Raw genomic sequence first — 27,746 nt, forward strand, 5'->3', positions numbered from 1 at the left:
GGATAGCTTTTCCGAGAAAAGTGTTTTATAGCAGCACTTGTTAGGGAACTTAATAGGTCGGATTTGATAGAAAATATATTACATCTTGCGGTGAGGTTGCTCGAATATCAAGTTCTTTGTTATTCTAATAACATGTTCGGGTAGGAAATATAAATCATATGTTTTCCAGTTCCAAAACATATACACGATTATCCTACAGCTTTCATATATATTTTTTGTGAAAGATACTAATTTTAGCACTTCTAAATAAATCTTCACAACTTACGATAAGGTTGGTTACATAAAATGTGTGCTTGAAAGTCAGTTAATAAACTTTAACCCCCAAGAGTGTTACCCAAAGCTTTAAAAATACTATTTACAGTTACAATGTACGAATCACCATATTAATAACAAGCCTTGTTACAATTTCGAACCATTTATTTTCCTCAAATCATCGCAACAAGTAATAGTTTATCAACTATAATTTTATTGCGGTCAAAAACTTGTAGAAAACTTGTTGAGCCTCAGGCTTCAGTTCTTCCGTTTGGCCTGTTGCATGTTTCCAACTGGCGGATAAAACAAATCCAGTACATCCTCTGTGAGTTTTGCTAGAAGCTTTCCCTCCACATTTCACCTTTTCTTGCAGCTGCTGCTCGTTTGTTTACGCCCTCTCCTCCCCAAAAACAACAAACGCAAATGCAGTTGCGTTGGCCAGTGAAAAGTGCATCCGTTAAGTAGGAAACATGCGGCTGCAGGGCACAAACTATGGTCGATCTTTGATTAACATCTACTGTACCCTTCGGACGCCCACTCCTTCAAGCCCTTTGCCCGTGAAATAAACCTCCACCGTTCCTAACGGTGGCGAACCTCGAAAGGGATTGTGTTGACTACACTTCCACGAAATCTGGCTCCGAACTTTTAATCTAATCAATTAAACATACTTCCCCATTTCCCTCCCAGTCGCTTTCGGTGCTTGGCTCCAAGACGTCTCTCATGCTCTCCTTGATTTTTCTCTCACCTTTAGCCTGGTTCTTCGGGTTGCCCGTCGACTTTTGGCGTCGGTAGAGGAAGAAAAAGTTCGTCCACCAGACTCTGCCCCAGCGGTTTCCAAGCACCAAAAAGTGATGGTTTTTGTCCGCCTTCCGCTTTATTTTTCCCCACTATGCAATCTCTTTTTGTCGCAGATTTGCACTTTTAAACCGTTTTTCCATTTCCGGATTAGCATCAGCTTCGCGCTGTTCAACAGACAAAAAAAAACGAGAAGCATACTATCGTTTGTACTGACGAAACGAGGAAACGGAAAACCGGGACAGCGAGAAGACTACCGCAAATTTTTTCCCCGAAAACATTGCAAGCTGTTAGGGGAGCTAATTTATAAGAAAACTTTCGATAATAGAATATTTTAAAATCAACATCCAAGTGTGCGCGGAACATTGGCTTTAAACAGGGAGGGAGGGAGTGGTTCATCTAACCGGAAGCTGCATGATAATAAGACTCCTCTTCTTCCGCCCTTGTTTACCTTACACCCTTCCGAAACTCTTTCGATTCGATTTGGAGCGGTGCCAAAATACTTTCGTCGCCGTCTGCCTAGGTGTACGAGGAATGCCGGGGCGTATATGCCAAGAGTGGGGCTAGGATAAAACCCCTTCAAACCCACACCAACACACACACATACATGAACAGCCGATACTCCCACTGAAGCTCCCATTGGCTGGAGGATTCGATTTAATGGAGCCGAAGTTTGTGCTACTTCGAAACCCAACCAAGCCCAACTTAACCGACACTGCACGCTAACGGGGCGATAGATATACTATATTCTCGACTTTGCCTTTACCGATCGCTTATGGGCTTCGTATCGCATTATCGTGAACGATAATGTGCGACGACGTTTGGCCCCGGAACGATGTGGGTTTTTGGGGGTATAGTTTGGGATCGTTTTATTCCGGCATGTAGGTCCCAGCTTTTCCCACCATCCGGCCTCCATTTCCAAGAGATAGTTCCCCCGAAAGAACACCTTCGTCCTTATGTACGCCTCACAAACGAACCGAAGCCCTGGTTCGAAACACGGGCAACACTTAAGCAAACAGCATCGCAAAACGTAAAAGGAAGTACCAGCTTTAATAGCACGAATGCCCTACCGGGATCAGTGAGCTTGTGCCGGCTAATTGTGTGCGTTTAATCCAAATCCCAAACAGAGGGAAAGGATGTGAGAAGGGTCGAACTTAAGCCCCCTCCCTCACGTGTAGTTTGTCAGTTCGATTGTTTAGGATTGAGTTTTATTGATTTTTGGTCCTGTGGTATGAGAAGTTACGTTCGGGGGAAGTTACAAATCGTAACCGAAGGCTTGTTTGGAAACAAGGGGAATCGTTAGTATTGTTTAGTTTTAAAAAAAACCAGGTCACACGCGGCGAATGTTGGTTGAACTATTGCCAGTCGTTTAATTTATCAAAGTTTTTATTAACCTCTTGAATGGTACAAAAATCGGTTGAAGGAATTTCTCAACTAATAAAATGTATTACTTTAATCCAAATTTTCCATGGAGTGCATTCCACAATCAATACTATGATGACACAATCTTGATAAAACATGACAAATACAATTGAAACGATTATAGCTTATCGTGCATCAAACAGTTCCTAGAGATAAACTTAATTTCAAACCCAGCTACAAATGATCCTCTTATAGCACACTAAACTCGCTTTGTAAGATGTGAAACTCACTCAAAATGCGATGGAAACGCTTGCTTTCTCTAATCACAACTAATCCTGCAGCGATCTTTTCAGACGAAGCGTTCTATCCGTTTGCTTGTGTTTGGAATGGTGAAACTGTTTTCTCAAAATAGCGCTACGTGTTTCGACGTGCACCATACGAAGGAATCTAGCGAAGAATCTTCGCACTAACAAGATAAAACTGTTCTAAAGCTCCTGAGTAGATGAAAAACAAAATCCACTGCAATAAAGAAAGGTAGAGACGATAACTGAACCACACGTCCACTTTTCCCACCTGACCATCGCCGGCGGCCAGCCCCTTCCGGGCTCCACAGTTCTCCGCCGTTTCTCACCCGAATAAGATCATAATAAAACAAAACCCCGAGCACATACTTACCTTTCGGGCTTCGCTGATCCTGTCTTCCCAGCACATCGTCGGAAAGCTTTATTGATGGAGGAATGTTGTTGGCAAATAAATATAAAAATAAAACCGAAACAAAAACACCCAACACCGCTTACCATTGGATCGATGAGGGAACGACAACGTCGGAATAAAACATCGCTCTCGGAGACCATTGGATTGCAAGAAGCGTTTTGCTCGGCCTTGGAATACGCTCGTTTTCGGGGTGTCCTGATGGCGCATGGACATGCATGGGACACTCTAAGAGATGGCTTAAAAAAGACAATAACAACAACAACAACAACAACAAGACACACACTATTCAGTGTCGTGTGTGAGCTCATAAGCAGATTACATGCCGGACCTTTTTTCTCGGAGCACGAAAGGCGTCGATTTGTGTTTTCCTTTTTTACCCGCTCGCTCCCTTCGAATGAAGTTGTTTTTCCCCCTCGCTTGACCGACGGCTTGGTCTAACGACTGAGTGTTGGTGAAAAGAAGCAAAACCGTACCGCATGTGAATCTCCAGCGCAGCACTGATTTATTTCCCTCGCTTTCCATCGTTTCCACGTTCACTTAAGATTGGTTCCAGCGTCAAGGACCGCTCGAGCTTTGCAGTTGTTCCGTGCCCCACATGAATGTGATTCGAGGAAGGCGAGGGAGAAAGCGGAAGAAGCTAGACGACGCCGGTAGGAAAATCGAGCCGTCGGCAATCTCCTCGCCCGAAATGCTTTATTACACCGATGTTGCTGATTTGTGATTTTCGGTCAGTTTTGGGGTGAGGAGTTTGATTTCAGCCTTTGCGGACAGGCGCCAAGCTTGCCCGAATCATTTGGATAATCGGAACCATCCATTACTACGTGCTGGAGGAACGGAAGGGTATTGGTACATTTCTACAGGCGCGCCGATGTGTGAACATAGTTTTTTTTCCAAGCAATGTAACTGAAACAATAATGTTAAAGAATTCTGAACGCATTTAATTTGTGTCAAATCTAATGCAAAACATTAAACCATATAGTCGGTATCGGTTAGAAAAAATCAGTCGAACAAAAATAACCACAACTAGGAAAAAGGAAAAATATAAATTTAAATTAACACACTTCCCAAAATTTGAGCCCCAATTTAACACAATTTCCCATTGGAATTTAAACCGGTCTAAATTAATCAAAATTTCCGTGGTCCCTTTTCACGCTCCACTGATTCCACCCTATCGGCTAAGGCTACGAAAGAAGCATTAAATTATTGTTTATATTTCACTTCCCGGACACACACACACACACACACACACTCTTTCGGATCTTGGAAGGTAAATGACGCCCAAGATTCTCGATGCAGCCGTAATACAAGCATACCGTCGACTTTCCCTCGAGACGCTCTTTCTAATCGAAAGTAAACACAATTTTCAATCATGCCCAGTCACACAACCCAAGAGGCCGGCAGTGTTAGGAAGGGGGTGGAGATTTTTTCGAAACACCACCCCAAAGTGGAAGGGTCTAAACGTGACAAGGACCTTCCGGACGCCGAAGACCACGCGCTGCTCACGTATCATTTCAATTAATCCGAGCATTCACTATCATTTATTTTTATCGTCCAGTGTTTCCCTCTTTTCCATGACGGTTCACGTCCGGTTCGGTTGCAGTCATTTATGTTGTGCCCTGTTTTTCTTTGCTCCGTTTTGTTTTTATACTTTTCCATCCGCTCCCCCTGTCCCGCTCTTTTGCTGTCTCATTCTCATGCACATTTCCCATTGCTCATCCGGGCGATTTACGACCCGCCGGACGAACGCCCAACCCGGTGCCGGTGCCCTAGCGTTAAGTGTACGTGCATTTGATCCTGTCTCCGTTGGCATTTTCTTTTCCATTTTCCCTTCTCACTCACCCCGGGCCCACCCCCGGTGCCCGGTGGGGCGATGTGACATATTTTCTAAAACACTTCCGCTTTTTTGTGACCCGGTTTGCCATCGTCATCAGCAAACCGGTTTTAATCGTCCTGCCCGAGCCGGTCCGGAACGGGAACCCTGAGCAGTGCGTTCCATGCTGTCGTTACGAGAGATTCTTAATTAATTTTTGCTCATTCCCACACACACACACACACACCACTGCCGTCCAGCAAAAGCAATCCTTTGCCCTTCCCTTACGCGTTGCGCCGGTTACTGACCGAGCAAGGACGTTTGCTTCCCCGGGAGCACCAACATGAAAGAACAACAGTAAAGCATAACGAACGTAACTGGTTCGTGTCGCGTGTAGTTGACCGACAGTTCCAGGACGAGGCAGCGCGTTTGCGTCAAGCGAATTCACTCCGCTCGATATCGAGCGCAAAGAAAAATACTTTCCTACTTCCGAAGTAGATGGAAGGCCAACTTTTCGATATGTTTATTCCTCTTCGTGTAATGTACAGACATTCTATTCCTGCGATGCCGTCAAACTGGTCAGTGACAGGATCGATATTCAGCTTGCTTCGTTTTAAGTTCTCAACAGGGCTTTGGTCGGGAATCTTTTGATGTTGTAGTACTTCCAAGCAGACTGATTGCTTGTTATATTATGCTGGACTAACCCAGGTGGTCAACAAAGCTCCACTCGTACAGGATTTCCAGCTTCAAACGCCTCGCACTGAAAATTTGCTCAAGCAAGACCATAGACGATGCATAATTGCACGGCAACACGGGAAAGAAACAAATAAAATATGTATTCTTTTCCCGCACGTTCCACATAAAGAAAAGCTCTAGTTTGTTTTTACGCCTTACGTGGTAGAAATTGGGTGCAACGGTGCAACAAAATTGTTCACATAAAGTGTACCAAATGGAGATTTAGATCTACGTGTTCTTTGCACTCTACCGTTGCAGGCACTCCATGGAAGCGCTGGAAGATGGTCATTCAAAAACACCGGCACTCTCGCACAGGCAAGAAATTAAAGCCTAACGAGTGTTGATGCCGTATGTATGCCTGCGCTCGAGGCGTGTGCATCTGCCTGTGGTGGCTTCCAAATATTCATTTCCCGAAAAGCACCTGAAAGCAATGGTTTATTTTCCACCCAAACCCCAGTCTCGGCCTGCAGGTAAGACTATGCGGAAGAAAACACAAACGAAATGGGGCCCATTTTTGGGAAACCGAATCCATTTAAAAGAGAGCGAGAGACGAAAAAAAGGACTCATTTGTGCACCGGACGACGATGGAAAGTGCTCTAAAGTGCAGGTAAAACTAGCACCCGGATCCGGGTATAGCACCATTAGAGTAGAATTCATTCGAAACTGGTCTGTTCTGGAGCTGGTCGCAAAAGGGGAACCATTGTTAGACCCACCGCAACCGGTGCCGGGCAGGCTGAGGAAGTGCAATTACTGGCAACCGGCTCCTTGTGCGTGTGCAGTGTTCAAGTATGAGCTTGCCAGTTACCTCTTTTTCGTTACCTACGGAAATGAGTTTACTTTTGTGCAAGCAACCAGGCGAATGTGACCAGGCACTTTCTTTTTTCAGGATTTCTTTTATTTGAGTTCTTAAAATCCTTCAGTTTGGTTCAAACGTAAACGCATTGAGAAACGTTCGCTGTATTTCAGGAAAAAAGGGAAAATATAACCAAAAGGCATTAGTTGCATCAACTATTTAGCTAGGTAAACCTCAAATTAAGATTTCTTTTCGAGTTTTGTCGTAGTCTAAATTATAAAGAAAATGCTCAATATGAATGTATTTAGGAAGTTCGAATAACCATAAAAGAAAACAATGGTAAACATAATGTACCTAAAAATTCTTTCGATTCTGAAAAATTGTCTCATTGTACATATTGAACAAATTTTAAAAGAATTATCTGTACATTTCATTAGCAATATTGTAATCAGCACTTCCGGAAGCTTGGATCTGACAAATGAAGCCCGTTCACCATGGACATTCGAGAGCACACCTGGTAGATGTAAACCGATCGGAAAGCTCGAAGGGAACTGCGAAAAATATAACACGTTCCAATCGAAACGGCCACGTGCACGAGACATGAGCCGAGGCAGAAGAAGAAAAACAATACACATTTCAAGAAAATATGCAACAAGTTCACTCCCGCAGACGCTGGACCGAAGAAACCGGCCGCAAATGAATGAACATGGCCTCGACAAGCCTTGTCTTATGCTTCCTTCTTTCTTAAAGTTCAGCTCCATCTCGCTCCGACTTTTACCGTTCACCTGGCGTTCGCGACTCGACTCCGGCACTCCGAAGATTCGAATCCATTGATCACTCATACATAAATAAGCTAACACGTTTACATTCCGGTTATGATACCGCAGCATACTCCCACATGTGTATCAATCCCATTCCGTCTTTCGCGAGCCATCTTTTCTGCCCCTTCGGAAAACGGTAGCAACAGAGACAAAACGAAAAAGAAACCAACAAACAGTCGAACCTAACTCTTTCAACACCTCACGGGTGCAATCGCTCCCAGTGTGTGCCGACACCAGGCAAATCAAACGGGTTTTACGTTTCCGAAGCTGCGGTTCGTTCGCTCTCTGTCCGTGGTTTGCCGTGCACGACGAAGCGGTTTCCGTAACCTTTTTCCCCAGGTGGCCAGATTGAATCGGAGCTTCGTTTCAGTGGCGACCTCCAAGGTAAAGCTAATTTGACTATTCCTCTTCGCGCACCCACTTGGCCGGGCAGAGCGCTAGAAGAGCCCGGGAAAGGCAAAGGGGATGACAAACTGCCGCTAAAATCATAAAACCTTCTCCATGTAAATCCCACGCCCGCCCTGACTGTGTTCCTGCCAGTTCGACGTACAGACACACACACACACAGCCGCTCCTAAGGAAAAGACTCCGAGCCAGCGAGTGACATTAAACCCTTACGGACGCGGGCAACGAAAGACTTCAACGACAAAACAAGCGACGAACCACCGACGCCACCTCAACTTCCACCTCCAGGAGCGCGTCCCAGATCGTGCGGACCGGTCGGTGGTATAACCACCACCGTCCCAACAGCCACCCCCAGACCACATCCCCTCCTCCCCTCCCCCCACCCTACTGGGCGAAGGTCCCCCACCGCAGCGCGTTCCTTCGACGAACTAGGGCCCCGGCTGTTGATATTTCAAACAATTTATTTTAATGCTTATTAGTCGTGAGGCGACCGTCAAGATGAAAGCAGTGGCCAAGTTCAGTTTCAGTTTCCTAGTGCTCGTCAGTGTGATCTTCGGTGAGTTTTTCGTTTTCAATTTTCACTACATTTGTGAAGACTTTGGCAGACGCAATACCTAGCGTCCGCAAGTGACCATTATATGTTTCCGATGTTGTGCAAAAAGCGACTCAAAACAAACCCAAACCAATTATGAAAAGCAGCACCAGTGGATCTTCTCTTCTGCGCTACTTTCACGGATGTGGCAATTGCTAGTGGAGCCCCTTCGATCGACAGACTATTACTTCTCGCGTTTGCGATAAGTGGTTTGAAATTGCAAAGAAACAATTGTGAATGCTTTCTCCAAAGGGGTAGAAAGAAACATAAGAAGAGTTATTTTTCGAGTTCAACGTGTGAAAATATGTAGAAAAACTTTAAATCTTTTATTAGTAAAATCATATCTCATTTGGTGTTTAATCATCGTTGTGAAACTAGTGTGAGGCAAGAGTATCTAAATTACAACTCAACGCTAAATGAAATGTTACATAAAATTACCGTCTGTATTACCAATTTCATGATTAAGTCAAACTTCAAAATTATTTTTTCGAAAGCAAAACGAACCACAAAACTCGCCACGAAATGCAACGAACACTAAACACAATGCAATCAGTTTGCTTGCATCCACCTCGAATCGCATATGGTTCCGCAAGGCGCTCCCAATGGGCTTTGTGTGCTTTAGAAAGTGAACTCACGGTTGCCGTGTGTAGCGATCACGGGCTGTGACTGTTAGCACCACGGTTATAAACCACCGTCACCAACACCTAGCACTGGCCCGCTGTCGGCATCTGGCGACGAAAAAGATGTTGTAAGAAAAAACACATAAACCCATAGCCGAAAAACGCGCAAACGGATCCTCGCGAATCTAGGGGAAGGGGTGGGGACAGGAAGAGATTGCCAGAAGAGTGGTAGATCTGTGGTAAATGCATCTAATTCCTTCCGGTCCCCTTACCGCACCCTTTCGCCTTTCTTAGCTCGTGCACTTATTTGTACAGACTAATGGATCCTTTAAGACACCCACCCAGAGAATGGGCCCCCTATTGGACTCCATTTTCGTGCACGATTGGTTTCAGTATTGCGACAAAGCACTTTGCACCCAACAAAGGTGCAAACACAACTCACACACACACACACACACACCCATGCCCATACATTGGCTCTAATGGACCCAAGTCATTCGTGAGGCTACCATTTGGAACGGGGCGATCGCGAGCGTTCGATAAGCAATAGTTTGCCCAAGCAAAACAAAAACATTCCCCAACCAGTAAGCCCACCAGTGTACCGAAGTCGCAAGGTGTCGATGGTATGGCTTAAACGACCTGTACACTTCCCGTGTTTCGAAGGCCGGCTCTAAGGTGCGAGGTGGCTGTAGGCTTTGGCGAGCAAGAAGAGCAAAGCCATTTGAGCGCAAACCATCACAAGGACAACCTCCCAGGGCGGCCAGATTTCCTGCCTGCGTAACCTTGAGCGCGTGTCTGACACACACACACACACGCGCGCGCGCCCGCCATCCAAGTGGATACACTTTCGCTTTATCACGGGCGGTTTGCGCGAAAGGTTAACGCACCGCACCGCGTTGGCTACAATTATTTTCCGGCTTGCGCACACCGCCATAACTACCAGCCTCCAACCGCCCAGGCTCTCCCGCTCCCTCGCCACCAGGGCTCGCGGTGCCACGATTCAGTCGGTCAGTCATGAAACCGGCCGGTTTTCTTAGCCACGTTTTGCTTCAATGCTTCGCGCAAAGCGCCGCGAGAGCTGGAAGATGGAAAATTCCGAGAAGGTGGTCGTCGAGAAGGTGGAAGGGTGTTGGTTTATCTTCTTCTTGCATCCGAAAACCGGCAATTACCGCTCGGTGGAAAATGGCACGACCTTGATAGTGATGATGGGAGTTTTGCTTTCGGGGAAGTGTCTGAACAAAAAAAATATCTTCTTACTTCGCACCACAACCGGTTCAGAACATATAAAACAATTCTCGTCTGTCAAGTTAGGCGGTGTCCAATATTTTTCATAACAGTACGTCGGATTTTCTTAGTCTTAGTTTTGATTGAAAGTTGTATTTTATTGATCAAGCACAGCCGGAAAATACTGGTAGCCATTTTTTTTGACCAGCTTCAAATGTTTCTCAGAATTTTTTTTTTAATTTTCGTCGAGTTCGTTCTATGGCGGCTTGAATCATTCGTTCAGGACTAACCGAACGGCTTAGACAGGATCTATTCTGATCCTCAAACCAGTTAATCTAACTGTGTTTCTAGTCTTCCGATACAACAATTACGTTAAGTTCCCAGAATCAGAAAACATTCTTCAAAATAGTGTATGGAGTTGCTCCTTCTAAGATTATTTTTTCCATCTCCACCCAAAACTTTCTCAGCTTTTATCATAGCTGAACAATGAATGAAATGAATAATTAAACAAAATGGCTTTCAGTTGCATGTATGAACATAGTAAAATGTTGGAAAAATATGTTGACGCTTTTCAAACCTGGTTTCCCATTGAGGAATAATTAGTTTTCTCAAATACTTTTCCATCGACGTCCAGTAGGTAACACATTCTAGCTTAACTTCACTTTACTATCTTTGCAAATAATTTATAGTACAGATGAGTGTATGCGTGTGTGATTGTGCATGTGAGTGTATGTGTTTGTGTGTGCTTGTTTTGTCGCTTCATAGATATTACAATCAGGCCCCCGGGCCGGAACAGTCGAGATTGTGAGTTTAATGACGGCCCGACGCCTCCCACGGTTCACATAAACATCATCTGTGCGCTAGCCTAAACCGTGCGTGATATGGATATGGCACACCTTACTCCAACGGAAATTCTAAACCTTGTCTAAAGCTTGCCGGCACTGCCCATCAGGTAACAGGGTTTGTGATAATGATTACTTGCGCGTTCTTAACCTACATTCCTATCTACGTACCGCAATGCAAAGCTAAACCTTCCTTCCCTTCGGGATGATGGCGCTCCAACTGCTCGGACTTCAGGGGAGGGGGGGACGCATTTTCCGTCCGCACTTACCTAACTCGACACACTCGGATCACTGAGAACAAACATAGCTCAACTAGTCAACTGTTGATATGTGCCTTCCGTACGAACTAATGATAATAATAGTTACCGAATAATAATATTAATACACAATTAATAATAATTATCATAATGTTATTACAATCAAAACTACACCTAAAGACCAGCTTTTGATTTTCATTTTTCTTGCGGTGATCTGCTTTACCACACGCTACATTTGCTAACCGGGTTCATCGGTGAGCCCAGGGGACAGTTGTACGCTTCGGCAAAGTCCCGCGAGTTCGAGAGCGGTCCGATCACGCGGATAATCCCGGGCGAATGAACCGACGAGCGGATCTTGGTCAGGGCGTCCTCGGGCCGCATCGAACCGCACCAGATCTGGGCGTAGTTCAGGAAGAACAGTTGATCGTGTGTCATGTTCAGTCCGGGCAGGTCCGGTTCCGAGCCATGGTGACCGACCCACTTGCGGTAGGCCTAAAAGCGAAAACATGCCATAAGAATTACTGATCATGATCATGCCAGGAAACGATCCGGGCCTGTCGAAGGATACTGACCCGATACGACTGCTTCAGGCCACCGTTGTCCGCAATGTTCTCGCCCTGCGTCATCCGGCCGTCCATGTACAGGCCAACCTCGTCTATCTTGTACCGCGAATACTGATCGATGATGCACTGAGCCCGCTCGCGGAAGGTCTTGATCGTCGCATTGTTCCACCATTGCATCATGTTGCCGTCTTTGTCGAACTGGCGGCCCTTGTCGTCGAATCCGTGCGTGATTTCATGCCCGATCACTACCCCGATGCCCCCGTAGTTGAGCGACTTCGGGAAGTTCTGGCTGTAGAACAGTGGCTGCAGGATACCGGCTGGGAACACTGGGGAAGAAATATTCAGAACCACATAAAAAGCTGATAAGAAAGCTATCGCTAACCAACGATAATATCGACGCTAAAAGACTGCTAAAGTTTTAAAGGATACCAACGAAATGTTGGAGAGGATAATCAACGTGTTAGCTAGAGTTGGGTATTCAACAATAAGATGCGTAAAACAGAATGACTCTTTAACGTGAGTTAACGATTCTGAATCACTAAACGAAGGCTTCTTTAAACTTTTTTGTCGAAAGACACTGTTAACTTTTGAGTCATACGAATCGTGAAGCAATTGAAGCGCATCTCCGGTAAAATATTACCATGAATGTATCTCGTCGAACAGTTTACTGCTATCGCTGCAGCTCAATGGCCTATCCTTTTCCGTACTTATATGATACTGTAGTCTTCTATGAACATCAAGCCGCTGCAGTTAATTCAAATGCATTATCGTTGACGAGTTAGTCCAAAGGCTATGTATTACAACAACGCCAAGAATCATATTTAGAGAGCGATTGATTGCTAACTAACGTTAAGCCTACCAGGTGCTCCACAAAACCCTGTAGTACCAGATGCTGCTTTGACTAAAGCCTTCCTTACGTGTCCTTACCGATATCGTTCTTGTTGGGGTTGTAAAAAGCATTTACAACTGCCGGCTCGGTGGCCCATTTGTTCTTGTCTACTGGTTTGCGTAATAGCTGCAGATTTCGTTCGGCTTCCCACTTCAGGATGCTCAAGATATTTTCCAAAAACAATCCACCGTGGATGGTGAGCTAAAAATAAATTGTTTCCCAAATTAATTCCGTAAGTGACATTAGGGTATCTTCCTCGCTTCCGCCTCGCTTACGTTAACATACTCCTTCTCCAGCTCGTCCGCGTTCGTTAGGATGTTTGGGTAGCCGATGCGTTCGTTCATCGCATCCGCCTTTTCCTTCGCGACCGCCCGCGTCTCGTCGTCCATCCAGTCGATGTCGGCCAGCAGCTCGTTGAACGCCTCCCGGATCGTGTGGATCATCGTGAGGGCCGTCTCCTTGCTCTCCTGATTGAAGTTGTCCCGTATGAAGAGGGCCCCGACGGCCATGCCGAGCTTTTTGTTTGTCCACTCGACGCACTGTGACCATCGGTTCCGCTCCGACTGGATCCCGAGCAGCTTCCGGCGGAACTCGACACGCTCCTTCTGATAGTCGTCGATCATGTGCGTCATTATCGACATCACCAGCCGCCAGATGGCGTAGTTGTGCACGATGCGCCGGTCCGTCGCGTACAGTATCTTGCCGAGCTCGACCAGGTACGGCATCGCGTAGCTCACGATCCGCTCGTTCGGATCCAAGTGCACCGTGCCGAGAGTTGTCTGCGGATGGAATGGAGGGGGAAAACAAGAGGCGTACGATAACAGAACAGCCACGCAAAACCTGATTTCCCACGCGGCACACGCACCTGAAGGTACTCCTTCCAGTCGATCTGCGGCACCCGTCGCTGCAGCTCGGGCAGGGTGATCTTCGTGTAAATGGCACTTGTATCGTGTCGATCGGCCTCCGGCAGCGTCGCGTTGGCCAGCCGCACCTCGAACTCCACGATCCGCTGCAGCTCCTCGGCCGCCTTGTCCTTGTCGGCGCCCATCAGGATGGCGATCTGTGTCATGTACCGGTGGTACGCCTTCATGTCGCCCTCGCTGCTCTCCTTCAGATAGTAATCGCGCGACGGCAGCGCCAGCAGTAGTTGATCAATCTGGCAGGCGACAAGAAAAAAAAAACACACACACACGCACCAGGATAAATAATGGGCACCGGTTACTTGATTGCCATAAATTACACCAACTCAAGTTCGGGGACCGAACTCGTGGGTCTACTACCTGTATGATATTCATCGAAGAGTTCTTATCGTCCGCACCGACGTACAGCTCGACCAGTCCCGGCTCGTCGTACTCGCCGGTCAGCTTACCGAGCAGATACTCGATACTACTCTCCGGGACGGTCCAGTTCTTCTCTATCACCGGCCAACCGCCCAGCTTTCGCAAGGACTTCCTCAGTGCCGTCACGTCCAGTGCACGGATTTGCTCTGGAGTAATAAAAAAAGGGCCATAAAGAAATTCAGTAGCACTATGAGGGACACTCACTTACCCAAGTTCATACAACTTTTGTAGAACGCTTTCGCTTTCTTGGTCGCCCGGTTGTCCTCCTTGTTGACCGGTTCCTCCAGGACGCCCTTCAAAATCGCCTGCTGCTGATCTGCAAGCACCTTTGGTCGTGCACGGGAGCAACCGGAATAACGTGGTGGTTACAACGTACAGCAGGTAAATGCGTTCCGAAGGAGGCAGGGCAGAAGCAAAAAAGGAAATCACTTTAACAATCATCAATCATTCGCGACCGATCCCGCGACAAAACCCACCTCGAACGTGCTGATAGAGCTCCGGTCCTCCGGTATCACATGCATTTTGTTCCACGTGCCACAGGCAAACTGGAAAAAGTCCTTGCACGGATCGGCCGTCCGGTCCATGGCGGCCAGCAGGGACGACGCTGGAACAAGAGAAAAAGGGGGATATGAACAAAAACGGACAACCACTACCACTGCTGGTGACCTCTAAAAACTGTGAGCTACTGTTGGTTCATCACTCAAACATTTCGCGCACCAGCAAATCCCATCACGGGGACCATAACATTTTCTCATCTAGATCCTCCCTAATTTCATCAAAAAGCGATTCAATTATGGAGGTTATTTTCCATTCCAAGCTCCAAGTCCTATGGTGCAACCTTGGGGTGCATCATAACATCGGAACCAAGTTATGGCATATCCAGACATTAAGGGATTCTTCCTTCATCCGATGTGCAATGCAATAAACCACCACTACCGGTCTCTAGACGCATCGCTGTGATTAATGACTTATTTAACGATCCAACCCGGGACTCCATTACATGGACGCCTTGCACTCTGGCAAGCGAATGCTGCACACCGGATGCAGTTCGTTCATTTATCTTCCATTAGGGCCGACTCCCAATAACCCTCCCATAGTATGAAATGTATCCTCACCTGTCCTGACGCACTCGTCCGTGAGGCAAATGTTGCTACCAGCGCTGGCGCCACTTCCGGATGATGCATCCGTCCGTTGGCAGTCCGGTCCTCCGAATGCTCCAAACCCGCCGCACCCACCCGCACCCTCCATCTGTCGGAAGCGGCCAATGAGATACACCAACAGAATGCCGAGCAGCACTCCGACCACCAGCATTGTCCCACCAAGGACCACCGGCCGTCCGAAGACCTTCGAAAGTCGCGGCCCAAACAGACCCCGACCAGGTGTTATACTCCGCGGAGGTTTCTGACCACCGACACCACCGGCCCCCGTCCTTGCCTGCCGACTATTCCGCTCAACGCCACCTGTAGTGTGTGTCCCCTTCGGGAGGGTGCTAGTTTTCGTGGCCACACCTGGCCCACTGAAGTTCACCACCACCGGCACCGGAACGCGATTGTTCGCGCCCGTGTCCTTGGCCGCCATCATCGTCGTACCGGTGGGATCGCGGGTTGCGATGGTGTTGGCATGACGCAGGAGTAACGGTCCGGACGCCTCCAGATCACCACCGGCCGGAGAGTGGACCAACTCAGAGGCCACCAGTCCTCCCTCTTCCACATCTGTCCTTAGCAGGTACCCGTTCACCGGATCCGCCGTAACGGTTGCCGATTTATCGCCATTTCTCCCGCCCACATGCAGCTCCTTGAGGGCCGCCATTGTCCCCAAGACTACCCTCCTTCTGCTTCTTCACACTGGCTATTATCACTACGAGGACCCTGGCTCCCGAACAGCGCTAGCCTCGCACCACTATACACTATACTACACTTTGTGCCGTGCTGACGGCGGAACGCGAAATGGTACCACACGCGAAACTGATACTGCTCGACGTGCTCGAACGTGCTCGACTCAGCTCGCGTTGCTCGCTCACTGCTCGCTCACTGCTCGCTCACTGCTCTCCCGTTTTCTCTCTCGCGAGCTCGCCGGAACGAGCGAACTCACGATCTCACGCAGCGTTTTCTCGCGCTCCGTATCGCTGTTGTTGTTGTTGTTGTTGGTGTTGTTGGTGTTGCTGCATCATGCTGGTTCCCGCGCTTTAAACGCCAAAACATCGGCGTTCGATATCAAAACACCAAGCGTGACCACACAGCATACGGATTCACTTACACTTTATCACACACAGCGTAAAATCCCGGACTACTTTAATCCCTCACTGCAACACACGTGTTCCACAAACCAGCGATACTCTTTTCGGCCATACGACCACCACCTTGGCCGCCAAAGAACATGGTTTCGTAACCACGCGGTACGATGTTTTTGGCTGATGATGATTTAGCTTTGCCTTAGTTAAGAGAGTTAAAGCCGTTCAGTCCACTTCTCGCCCAGCTTCCGAGCACAATGTACACGAAGTACACCGGAACGCACACCCGACGGCCTGTTGACACACTGGAGAACACAATCCGAGCCTTTCGAAGCAGCTGATCAAACTCCGCGACCAACCAGATCCAGACTGCTCAGCAAGACGGCCAGCGTCGTAGCCACCATTCGGGTGGCAGACGGCCACAGACGGGACGTGTAAACGGGGAGGCGAAGGAGAACGAGGAGTAGTAGACAATCGTTCTTATCGTTACGTCCCGTTCAACGTCCAACCCGACCGTGGGGGCCCGTCAGAAGGCGGCTAGCACTCCGGGATTGTACCGATCTGTCTGAAGTGGAGCGGGGAGGGGGGAAGAAAAAAATGGTGATTTAGGTGATTGCAACATGCGTCATTCTAATGATACGGTTCCAATCCATAACCCGCTACCCCCAGACAACGTGTATCAATATGGAGTGGATAAAGAGTTCGATGAGACTGTTATCCGACCGGGCGAATCGGAGCTTCCATCGGCTTATCGCCTGATGAGATTTTACACCCGTTTTTTTTATGATCTCGAAAAACCGGTTTCTCATAGAACTGGAAAAATGATACTTTAAAAAACACACACACAAAACCGTGGCCACCGTGAAGGCTCCACTCCCTCTCCATCCGGTGAGGTATCAAGGACAAACAGTGTGGAAAAAATAAAAATGTATGAGCCTCTGTCATTTATCAACCTGTTGCTCATTCATCGGAAAATCATCCTTTCAGTGCTGTTCAGTAACATTTAATTTTTACTTTTCCGTGCTCCATATGGCAGAAGCAGAAGAACCCACCGTCGGAAATTGTGCACGTCACACGGCTCTTCAAACAAAAAAAAAAAAACATCCATCATAAAGCCACAAACGACACGGCCATAAAGCGTGACGTTTTAGATAGTGAATTCAATTTCCTTGAGGGCCTCGTTTCCTGTTGCCTCTAACATGACCACCTGAAATAGCGCACACTTTTGCGCTTCCTTTCCCTAGTGCCGTCAAAAGAGCCGTTTCCGGCGGGCGGAAATTTAACGTCAGCGCATTTTCCACGTTTTTTTTTTCGTTTTGGCAAACGGTATCACTAGGTCACTGGAACAGGTGCCGGGCGGAACTGATTGGAAAACTCGTTCTTAGGATTTCCAGTTCCATCCCACTCCCGGAGGATAGGACTGGGTTTTTTCGTGCTTTGGATACTCTCTACGAGGACGTTGCACAGCACCGCAGGCAAACTCATCAACTTTTGTCGACAACCACGCCACACTGAACCACTTTGGCACAGAACCGTTCTGGTTCTGAACGTTCGCGTGTTAGCGAATGCTCGACCTAACCTAACTTGTGTTCACTTCCGCGAACGTCGAAAATGACATTTCGTTGGAAGCTCGTGTGAATACCTCGGGATACTCGGGAGTCCTTGCTTTCTCACAGCATACTGTTCACTTCTAGCGCCATCCTTATCCTCACACACACTCACTTCGAGCGACCAAAACATGCAAGCTTTAGTACTCGTCCCTCCGGTCGATATTGTTTCAACCTGTTGAATTCCCAACGAAAACCCCAATCACCGAGACGAGCCTTTTTGCCCGCTGGAGGCTCGCCGCACACGGACACTACGAAGGGAAGGAAAATTCCTTTATTTTCACCACCCCAAAATACGCCAACTGTCACGGCGGGCGTGTTGTGGATGTAGTGGTCTTCGCATACCACCAACACATTCTTCCGCGAGACGATGTGCGTTTTGGGAGGGAGGTGGAGGGCACTACGCACAACGTGCTTCTCCTAACGAACGAACTTCTTAATTGAGCCCTTCCGCTGGAGGGCAACTTCTGAAGGGTATGGAGCGCCTGGCGATACCGCGTGAGACAACTTGCCGACAAGGCAAACACTTCACGGCCAGTGAACGCAAACACGATGGGTGTTTGAAGAGTCGTCCAGACGCGCACCAGTTCTCTAACGAGCGGAACCAGCGTGTGTTATCCGAGGCGTTATCCCGAATTCGCCCTCTGGTGGGTGTCCTCCTAGAGCGCGTTGTTTACACACGCCACACGCCGTCAAACAGTGCTGAGAGGACGACGACTGCAGTGCACATACCGCGGCCACCGGATGATGACAAAGTACCACTCTCGTTTTCATCCCGAAACGCGACCATGCGCACTAGTGAGGACCTATAGCTGCCATCGTTCGCACAGCATAATCGCTGGCCCAACTCGTTAGGACACAACACAACACGGATTAGAATCTTGCGTTTGGTCTGCTGCCCTCTGGCGAACGTCGGTACACAAGCGTTAAATAAGTTAGTAGGTGCTACGAGTCTGTGGAGCCGAGTTTGAAGCATACAGTGTGGATTCCTAGCGACTGTTTGAACTTCTTTCCCCGGTACGAGCTGAAGAAGTAGCCACAAGGGTCGAACAATTTGTCTAGGGTTAGTAACAAAGACCTCCAAAAGGGTCCACTCAGGTCAGGCCGGCCTGGGCTCGGTTGGGATTAAAGTGAGTCAATCACATAACAACGCCATCTCACAAATGCCCCTAAACTACATAACAATACCCCCCGTCACTTCGGGTACAGCACACGTACGTACGCAATCGACATCAAACGGAATATGGCAACTATGGGAATCACCGCCAATAATGGACGAAAGCGAGCCGGCCGCTCCGTTCACTGGCCAGATTTTAGCACCCGACGCCATTATCACACACCATCCCTTTAGCACGTCCGATTAGCAACTTATGGCCGGGGGGCTTGACACTAAGCTAGTGTCATCGCGGCACACAATGCCACGCGCGGCTGCCATCGCCTCCTCGTCAGTGATTGAGTGCTCGGCGTGCCCCCATTGTCCGCCTGTCACTCTTCGGCTGGTCTCACATTCTTGAGAATCAAGGAAATTTCCGGTAGGAGAACTGAGATGAAGACGTACTTGGCGTTGTTCTTGGCTTATGCTAGCTAATTCACACACGGTAGCGAATGTAACGTCTTACACGTCGTCACCTCAGCAGCATCGATCCAAGGCCATGCGTTCCAACGTGCAAATGGTTTGGACATGCGAAACTAAGCAGCGGTTAAATAAATTTCCGGACAAAGTGTCCTTTGGTGGCTGCAAAAAAACAGAAGGGGATCTTCGCACATTCACCTCGACTTTCTGTCAACAAGAGAGGACACTAATGAGCTGTCAGGATATAGCCTCGCAGGAGTTTGGTAGCACAACCACACCACTTTTTTTAATGATCACACACGATATGCACTATAAATTCTTTTTCCCACCGCTGAAAACGACCAAGAAGATGCACCACTTACTCACTTTTTCCACACGAAGGACGAAAAGAAGGTGAACGGCTCTTTGTTAGCTCTGGTCGTTAGGTGACATTAGACGCCCAAGCAAACAAGACGACGATAGAAATTGGGGCTTTCGGGGGTGGTGGGGGGCTACGAGAAAAACGCAAACATTCGCACAACTCGATTTGGTTTCACGGGGGAGGTCTGCACTGGTATTTCACCCTCGTATGATTTCCACACGAGCACCAAACACGTCCCAAAAACGACCCGATCGAAAACTGCGTTCTCTTGCAAGCCACCAGAAAACTAGAACATACAAGCTACCGAACACAGCCGCTTGGACGAAACACAACCAGCACGGCGCAACGTCCGAACACGACAGGCAAACAAAATTTGTACTTCTCGGGATGTCGTTGTCGTCGTCGTCGTCGACGTTGTCGCCGTCTTTCGCGATTCAGAAGAAAACGTTCACCGCGGCCTCCACCAAATATAAAAACGCACCCCATCATTTAACGCGCACGCTTGTATTAGAGTATTGGTGTTGGTGTATGTGTGTGTGTCTGTGTTTGCACACCCGGTGGGTATATCCTTTGGCAACATCGTACCGCTCGAAAATTGTAGTAGTGGTGGTACTAGTAGAAGCTGTCGAACGCGTGTCCGACGGCATCAGGTCCACTACTCACGGCTCATTAATCTTCACGCGAGTCCACCTCGGAGAGGCAGCATTCCGGTTTTATCCCCCAGTTGTCTCACTCGCTCGCCTCTTATCACTATGTTTACCTATCCTTGTCTCTTTCCATCACTGCCCCACACTGGTACTATTTCTCCACCGTTCGTTAAGTAATCACACATTTTCCTTGTCTTACTCATCTCACTGGCTCTCACCTCACTAACACTCTCTTTAGCTACTTCGCGTTTTTTAAAGTCATCTAAGAGAGTTTGTTTCTTAAACCGGCTGTTCACAGAAAGGAGATGTTTTCTAATATGCCAAAAACCAACATACATGCAATCTAACGCTTTGCTTGGAAAGCATTCATATCGTGCCGAATTTATTCAAACCCCGTTGAAATTCACAGCATGAAGCAGTGGGTTGCTAGGCGACCATTTTTATTCGAACACCAATGTTCTGTTGGATTGTATAGCGACTATGCAATGCGGTTAGGCAGTTTTCCCTGTTTTCTAAGGATCTTGCAAACAATTGATTTGAATAGAAATCGAAATACTCTTCTAGCGGTAGACTCTCGAATGATGACGCCCCGGCAAGCAAAGAGAGTGTACTTTCGTAGGCGAAGGGTACGTTGCGGTAGGCTGAAACGTGGGGAAGCGCGGTGAGGTGAGCAAAAGTTTGCCTACACGAGAGAGAATCGAAAGATGAGTTGAATTGTGCAGGAGAAATACAGATGAACAGCGTACTTTTGGCCGATCGGCGCGAGTAAAAAACTGCCAAAGCAGGCTTTGCCGCGCAGTCTAATTTTCTAACTTGTCCAGTCTGTGAACTTACAGTTCGGTCGCGCGTTTTAAACAGTAAAAATTGTGATTTTGTGTTGGTGTTTTCAGAAAGAAGAACAAATGACCATCTTCAGGTTGACTTACGAAGCCCCAGCACGTTCGATTCAAGATCCGTATTGGAATTTACTCCAGCGGAAGTGGTGGAAAAAATAAAGTGTTGGTGTTTTACGCCAGAAGCAACTAGCATCAACCCCGTGGAATGTGCATTTCCAAATGAGTTTTTGCTATCCGATTGAATAAACGGATAACAATTCAAAACAAAAAGTATCCTTTTGTGTTTTTTTTTGTCTACTGGCATACCCAAAATAACGAAAGAAACGACCGCGCAAAGCGCGAACCGGTAGAAAGAGCGTAAGCAAGCGAGAGAGTATTTCCAGAGAGCACGCTGTAAAAGCTCACTCTAGCCCGAAAAAGTAGTACTTTCGTAAGTTGGAACTTTCTCTCCCGTTTTTTTGCAAGCCGGGGCTCCACACGTTTTACGCATTAAAATTTGTATTGAAACATTCCCACCCAAATGGTCGAGTACTCCCTCCCTCCACACCCGACCGGTTCTCACAAAGGCATGATTTTATGAAAATCTACACCTTTAATGATCGGACCCGATGGCGAAGCAATGAATGCGGTACCAATAGGGACACACACGTTTTACTACAATGGGGGAAAAAATAACGATTTCCCTCCATGTTTGCACGGTCCCTTTCTTCTGCTCTAAGAACATGACTCATACCGTACCAGCATTAGATCCATTTTTCCAACATTGCACCCGGCTCGTACTTTACATTTCACATGTGCGTATTTATGTTTTACAACCCCAGCTCCAGCTTTTACAACCGATCGGAAATAAGATGTCCTCAGTATCAAAGGATGCCTGACATGGGACGCAGACGGGCCATCGGGACTGTGGAGTGCAAATATTAAAGATCGTTGCTTGTCGAGCATGGAAACGGTGTGAGCCCCTGGTTACGACGTGGCAGCCGGTCAGGGGTTAAGGGGGAGCGAGGGAGAGTGTGTTTGGGAATAAAATGTTTCATGGGGTGCCGAACAGGAACGACGCACATACCATATTGGCCTTAAGCGGCCAGGGGTTGTACGGCGCGCCGGGAGGGCAAAAACAACGATGAAAGGGTATGGTTGCGCCTCAAGGAGCCCTCGCCATTCGACGACAGTGATTTCTTTTGAGTGAAGGTAAAGAAATTACACAATGGAGTCCATTCAGGGCGGCTTGCTGTTTCATCCTTTGTGAAGGATTACTTTTTAAATATTTGTTTTCCGAACCATTCCGTCTGTAGCGATACGAAAAAATATGAAAAGGCTATCTTTAAAAAAAAAAGAATTCGTTTTACAAACATTACACGCTCGTTACAACGTCAGCTGCATTAAACAAACCCCCGAAATATCAACTGAACAGCAGGTTCCGGTCGCTTGACCACCGCTGCCACGTGTTACTGATAATCGTAAGGTCACTGTCACGGTTAAAACATGTTCTCGTCACACAACAGCGATGACACTTTTTCGTATATACGACCAACGATGTCCACTGCGTTCGCGCCTTCTAGCATCCAATGGACGGTGGTTTGGCTATTTCACGACCCGCAACCTGCACCACCAGAACAGAATGTGAAGGAATCGCTGGCTACGCTGAAAATCATCTGTCCCTCTGTCACAGAGTTACCACAGAGTCTTGATCTGCTTGAAAGTTATTTTCGACCGAACAGCATCACAAATAATTGGCAATGAATTATGTATCGATGTTGTGCACGGTACAGGTCGATCCAAGACCATGAACTTGCAACAGGTTTGACAGGAAGAAAGATTAATTTAAAAATAAATTCAAACATGTATTACACTGAAACAAAATGGGGGTGGGTTAATTCGGAATATTGTTGCCCAAGCACCAAATGATTTCAAAAATTCGCCTTCATCGAAAAATTCGCCTAATTTATTATTCAGTCTTCATTTGCTAGCAAAACCCAAAGCGAACGGGTCACGCTCGTGGCAGTGCCAGCGTTGGTTATCAAATAGATTTTCGTGAATTAAAAATCAGTGAACCGGTAAAACGATGCCCAAAACCGGTATTTTACTCGTAAACTCGCGCTTGCCCGTAACGTTGCATCATTCACACACATGGCCATCAAAGGCTTAAAACACGGATTTCTGTGATTTGCTGAACTGCTGCCGCTTCGAGGAGGTCTGTATTGAAAAAACCGATACGTTCCAAACCAGGGCCAACAGCGTCGTCTTGTGTCCTTCATCATTGCGGTGATTATTTACAACTCACAGAAAAGAATGGTAAAACTGCAATCTTTCATCTTTTTTATTTAACTTGCTATAGACATGAAGGGCAGTTAAATAACAAAAAAAAAGCAAGAGTGTTTACTCCAGATCCAACAAAACAACGTCATCATTAGCAAAACGAACGACCATTACTCAAGGAAGACGTCTTTGCTCTCTGACTGACCACAACCGGTTGACCTTTTTTACGATCATTTGCAATTTCAGCAGAGCGCCTTAAATGTGTCACAAGGTATGGGCGGGAAGGGGATCCGGCCAAACCACATGCTTGCCATACTCCGACACGAGGCAACGGTGTGCATCTGCACATTTCGTGGTGCATCGAACTACAGGCAAAAATGAATGACAAAAAATTTACTTACAATTTGCCTGTCATCGTCAAATCTGAGGATGGCCGAAATGGACACGAACCGCGGCGATGAGTTGCCCATTTTTTACGACGATTTTATGGGACATGTTTTATTTGCTGATACCTGTCACTTGTAGCAGCAAAAGAAAAATAAATTTGTCAGCTATAATGAACGGTTAATTGGAATGTTCCCACAACGTGCTTCTTGAGTGTATCAAATGTGTGCAATAATGAGCGTGTCGTATGGCTTCCTTGAGTTTGTTGTGAATGAACTTATCGTAAAAAAGTTAACGATCTTTTTATGAAAAATAATAAAAAAATGTCACACAAATTTTGAAGTATTTTCATTCACAAGAACGCTAAAAAAATAACACATTGCAAATCAAAAGAACACTTCACGATCTCGGACGCTCGTTCACTTTAATGGTTGGGTTGGTGATAAAGATTAGTAATTTCATTTTATACGACACTAAACAATTTAAATTATTTTTCTTTTTTCCATTTTCGGTACCTTTTAGTCACAAGTAGATATATTGAAAGGTCACTTTTGCTTCTATTTCGGTACCTGTGTGATCCACTTCCTATATACTTATAACATAAATACGAGTATATATTAGAAAACACTACGTTGGAACACGAACCTTTTGAAATGCTGAAAATGCACCGAATTTCACTGCTGCAGTTCGATGATCATCTGCGACCAGTTTTTGTCAACCACTTCCGAGCACGATTGCACCGTAATTGTCGGTCACCCCATGGTGACCAGGGGGCGTAATGGCCATCCCCAATGGGCATGGCTATTTATTTTTACCACTACATCCAGTGAACAGGCGCTCCACACATCTGTGAAACCGCGGAAATAAGGACTCACGTGGTGCGGCGTGTACAGATCGTTTAACGATGCCGTCGCAAAACACGAAAATGATTGAAAGTGAAATTTTGTAACATCGTCATAACCCGGGGCTGGCAACAGTCGGCGACGGGGGAAATATTTTTCTATTAATTAAGTTTTCTTTTTTCATTTTAAACCCGTTGGCACACCCGTGTTCTCGAACGAACACGCAAAAGAACCGCAACCGGTTGCCAATCGGTGGTCGGTTGGCTGGACGGAGGCCAAGTCTGGAGCGCACCGACCGCATGGTCCTGTTTCACCGTCAGTTAAGATTGACATATTTTTAGAAAAACCTCTCGAACACGCTGAAATTGTTTTTCTTCTTTTCCCGCACCGATGTCTGGGGCGGAAAGCGATTATTTAGATTTATTACAGCAGCACCGTGAAGCGGCGGCACTCTTTTAAATATATTTCCACTTTATTGGCAGTTATCTGCAGCAGAGACGACTTTATAAATGAGTGATGGTTTGATAGCACAGAAAAAAACGTCTTTGAAGGGCAACGTTTCTTCCGCCAACGGTTATCAATGTTTTTAATGATAATTTGATTTCAAATTCATTTTTCCACCTAACTTGCGCACGGCCGTTGTAAAAATTGAAACATATTAATTAATTAATTGCATCCATTTCTCCCGGTCGGTTTTAATTGACAGGGCTCGCCACGGCACAGACGCAACTCCGAAGGCAGTATGAGTTGAACCGGCGAACTCCCGGCAGTGCGCCGGCCGTCCGCAATCGGGAGCCGGTCTCGGACGCTCCGGCTCGCAGCCCGGTTCGCCAGCAGGGCCCGGTACAGCCGGCTGCCTCGGGCACGTCGGAAGAAACGGACCCCGAACTGTCGGAGAACTGCCCGGAACCGAACGGTTACTTTGCCGACGCGGAGCAGTGCGACAAGTACTACCAGTGCCGCGACGGCCAGATCACGGAGAAGCTCTGCCCGGACGGTATGGTGTTCAACGATTACGATCTCGAGCAGGAAAAGTGTGACCTGCCGTTCAACATCGACTGCAGCAAGCGCCCGAAGTTGCGTAAGTAGACCGCTCGCTTCCGCTTTTATTTATAGAAAAAATAGACCTCACTGGATCGTTTTGCTTCATCCTATTTTAGAAACGCCCATTCCATCACTGCACTGTCCACGCCAGAACGGCTATTTCGCCAGCGAGACGGGTGCGTGCGATAAGTTCTACTACTGCGTGGACGGCATGTTCAACATGATTACCTGTCCGGAGGGGCTGGTGTTCAACCCGCGCACCGGCATCTGTACCTGGCCGGATGAGGCCCAGCGCACGAGCTGCACCTCGGAGGACGTGTTCAAGTTCAGCTGCCCGAAGGTAAACGAGAGCGAGGCGGCCACCCATCCACGGTACGCCGATCCCGACGATTGCCAGTTCTTCTACGTGTGCATTAACGGCGAGACGCCGCGCCGTAACGGTTGCCGGCTGGGGCAGGCCTTCGACGACGTGGCCAAGCACTGCGAATGGGCCCGCAAGGTGCCGGATTGGTAAGAACAACCACAGCACAGAAACCCCGGCTAGGACAAACAATAACCATTTAACTCCCTCACGCAGTGCGGATTGGTACAAGGATCGCCTAACCGACAAGCAGCTGGACGAGCTGGAGAACCCACCGACACCGAAGCCGAAGCCAGCCAACAGCCCATCGAAGGTATCCCGACGACGTCCGTCCAAGCGACCGAAGCAACCGGAAGCCGACGTGGAGTAGGGCCGGGACAGTTGAAAAGGGGTAAAATGGGGGTTTTCGTGAACCGAGAATCTTTCCTTCCAGGGCCCCTCCAAGGGGACAGACCAGCGGGGGAAGGGCTGGCGGGGGAGGGTTGCTGTGACTTGTGGTAAATTATTACTCCCGAGCAGGAACAGAAAAGGAGGCGCGAACAAAACAAAGAACACTCTCGGGGTGACATGTTTGAAATTGCGAAATGTTTTAATAAAGTGTTTGTTTTTAAAATCCCTTACCGGACGAGGAGACAACATTGTATCACGTTGAGGAACGAAAAAAAAACGAAAACCTCACAACGGATTGAGGAAATGAATCGTGCCGTTGAGACATCGATGCGCTTGAACGCAACCCATGGATAGGTAAGTATTAATGAATGGGCCTTATTACATGGATTTCCACTCAAACGCAGACAAAGTGAATCACGAACCACACTCCATGACGAAAAATGAGCTTGGTAGAGAACTTGTTTTTTTATAAAACTTATGCGTCATTTCCGGTCAATTCGATTCATGTCAAGCACGTACAATTTTTAAAAGTTGTAATTCAGAATAGGGTTGGTTTAGCTGAATGTTTTATTATTTATATGATGCCAATTCGTTGGTTCTTGAGAATTTGTCACAATTCGATCTAATTTCTGTCAAAATTCAGACAGGATAAAGATATCTATGTTATGAAACATCCACTCCATTGCTTGATTGTCGATTTGCTGAACCTGGAGCATATTAAAGGGCAAAAAGGATTTGCTTTATTTTGGTAACAAATAATCAATTGTCATTTTTTACCATAAATATGTCCAAGTATCTAAATAAAATTACAGCAAATCTGCTGAACATATTTCCTTAACTCTTTCGTTCGAAGAATTGCGTAAACAGTGTCCCACACTGTACGCAAACATAAGTTACAACCAATAGTCATTGGACCACTGTATGTTACAAGATTGTGAATCATATCTATGGTTTGTCAACCGTTTCGTAAATATTTTACATTTTTCCGTAAAATGCAGTCAACATACGTGTCCATTATATTGCCTGCTCCATTTCATGGTTGAACATGTGCGCATAAGTTTTTTATTGAAATTTCGCCGTGAAAGACCGTGCGTCTCCATAACGTATCTAAGCACATCAAACATCATCTTTCTACAAGTAAAAGAAGTGAAAGTTGTTTCGATCTAAACATCATCCGAAAACGAAGAGTTTTCCAACG

The 27,746-nt window shown here is 47.0% G+C and overlaps 2 protein-coding genes across 2 annotated transcripts; one reads left to right on the forward strand and one right to left on the reverse strand.

Annotated features, from left to right (window-relative positions):
- The first annotated feature begins 8,155 nt into the window (after nucleotides 1–8,155).
- On the forward strand, nucleotides 8,156–26,528 carry LOC131267537 (protein obstructor-E). Its single transcript, XM_058270441.1, has 4 exons — nucleotides 8,156–8,243; nucleotides 25,460–25,834; nucleotides 25,914–26,307; nucleotides 26,375–26,528. The coding sequence occupies exons 1-4, from the start codon at nucleotides 8,156–8,158 to the stop codon at nucleotides 26,526–26,528; spliced, it is 1,011 nt and encodes a 336-aa protein (XP_058126424.1).
- Nucleotides 11,442–15,823, reverse strand: LOC131267524 (neprilysin-1). Its single transcript, XM_058270425.1, has 9 exons — nucleotides 15,130–15,823; nucleotides 14,491–14,618; nucleotides 14,223–14,340; nucleotides 13,955–14,160; nucleotides 13,540–13,830; nucleotides 12,950–13,453; nucleotides 12,713–12,875; nucleotides 11,795–12,111; nucleotides 11,442–11,714 (listed from the first exon to the last, which is right to left on the reverse strand). Exons 1-9 carry the CDS (start codon nucleotides 15,821–15,823, stop codon nucleotides 11,442–11,444), a joined length of 2,694 nt encoding a protein of 897 aa, XP_058126408.1.
- Nucleotides 26,529–27,746: the final 1,218 nt, after the last annotated feature.

Source organism: Anopheles coustani, chromosome 2 (assembly GCF_943734705.1).
Source record: "Anopheles coustani chromosome 2, idAnoCousDA_361_x.2, whole genome shotgun sequence".
Taxonomy (NCBI): Eukaryota; Metazoa; Arthropoda; class Insecta; order Diptera; family Culicidae; genus Anopheles; species Anopheles coustani.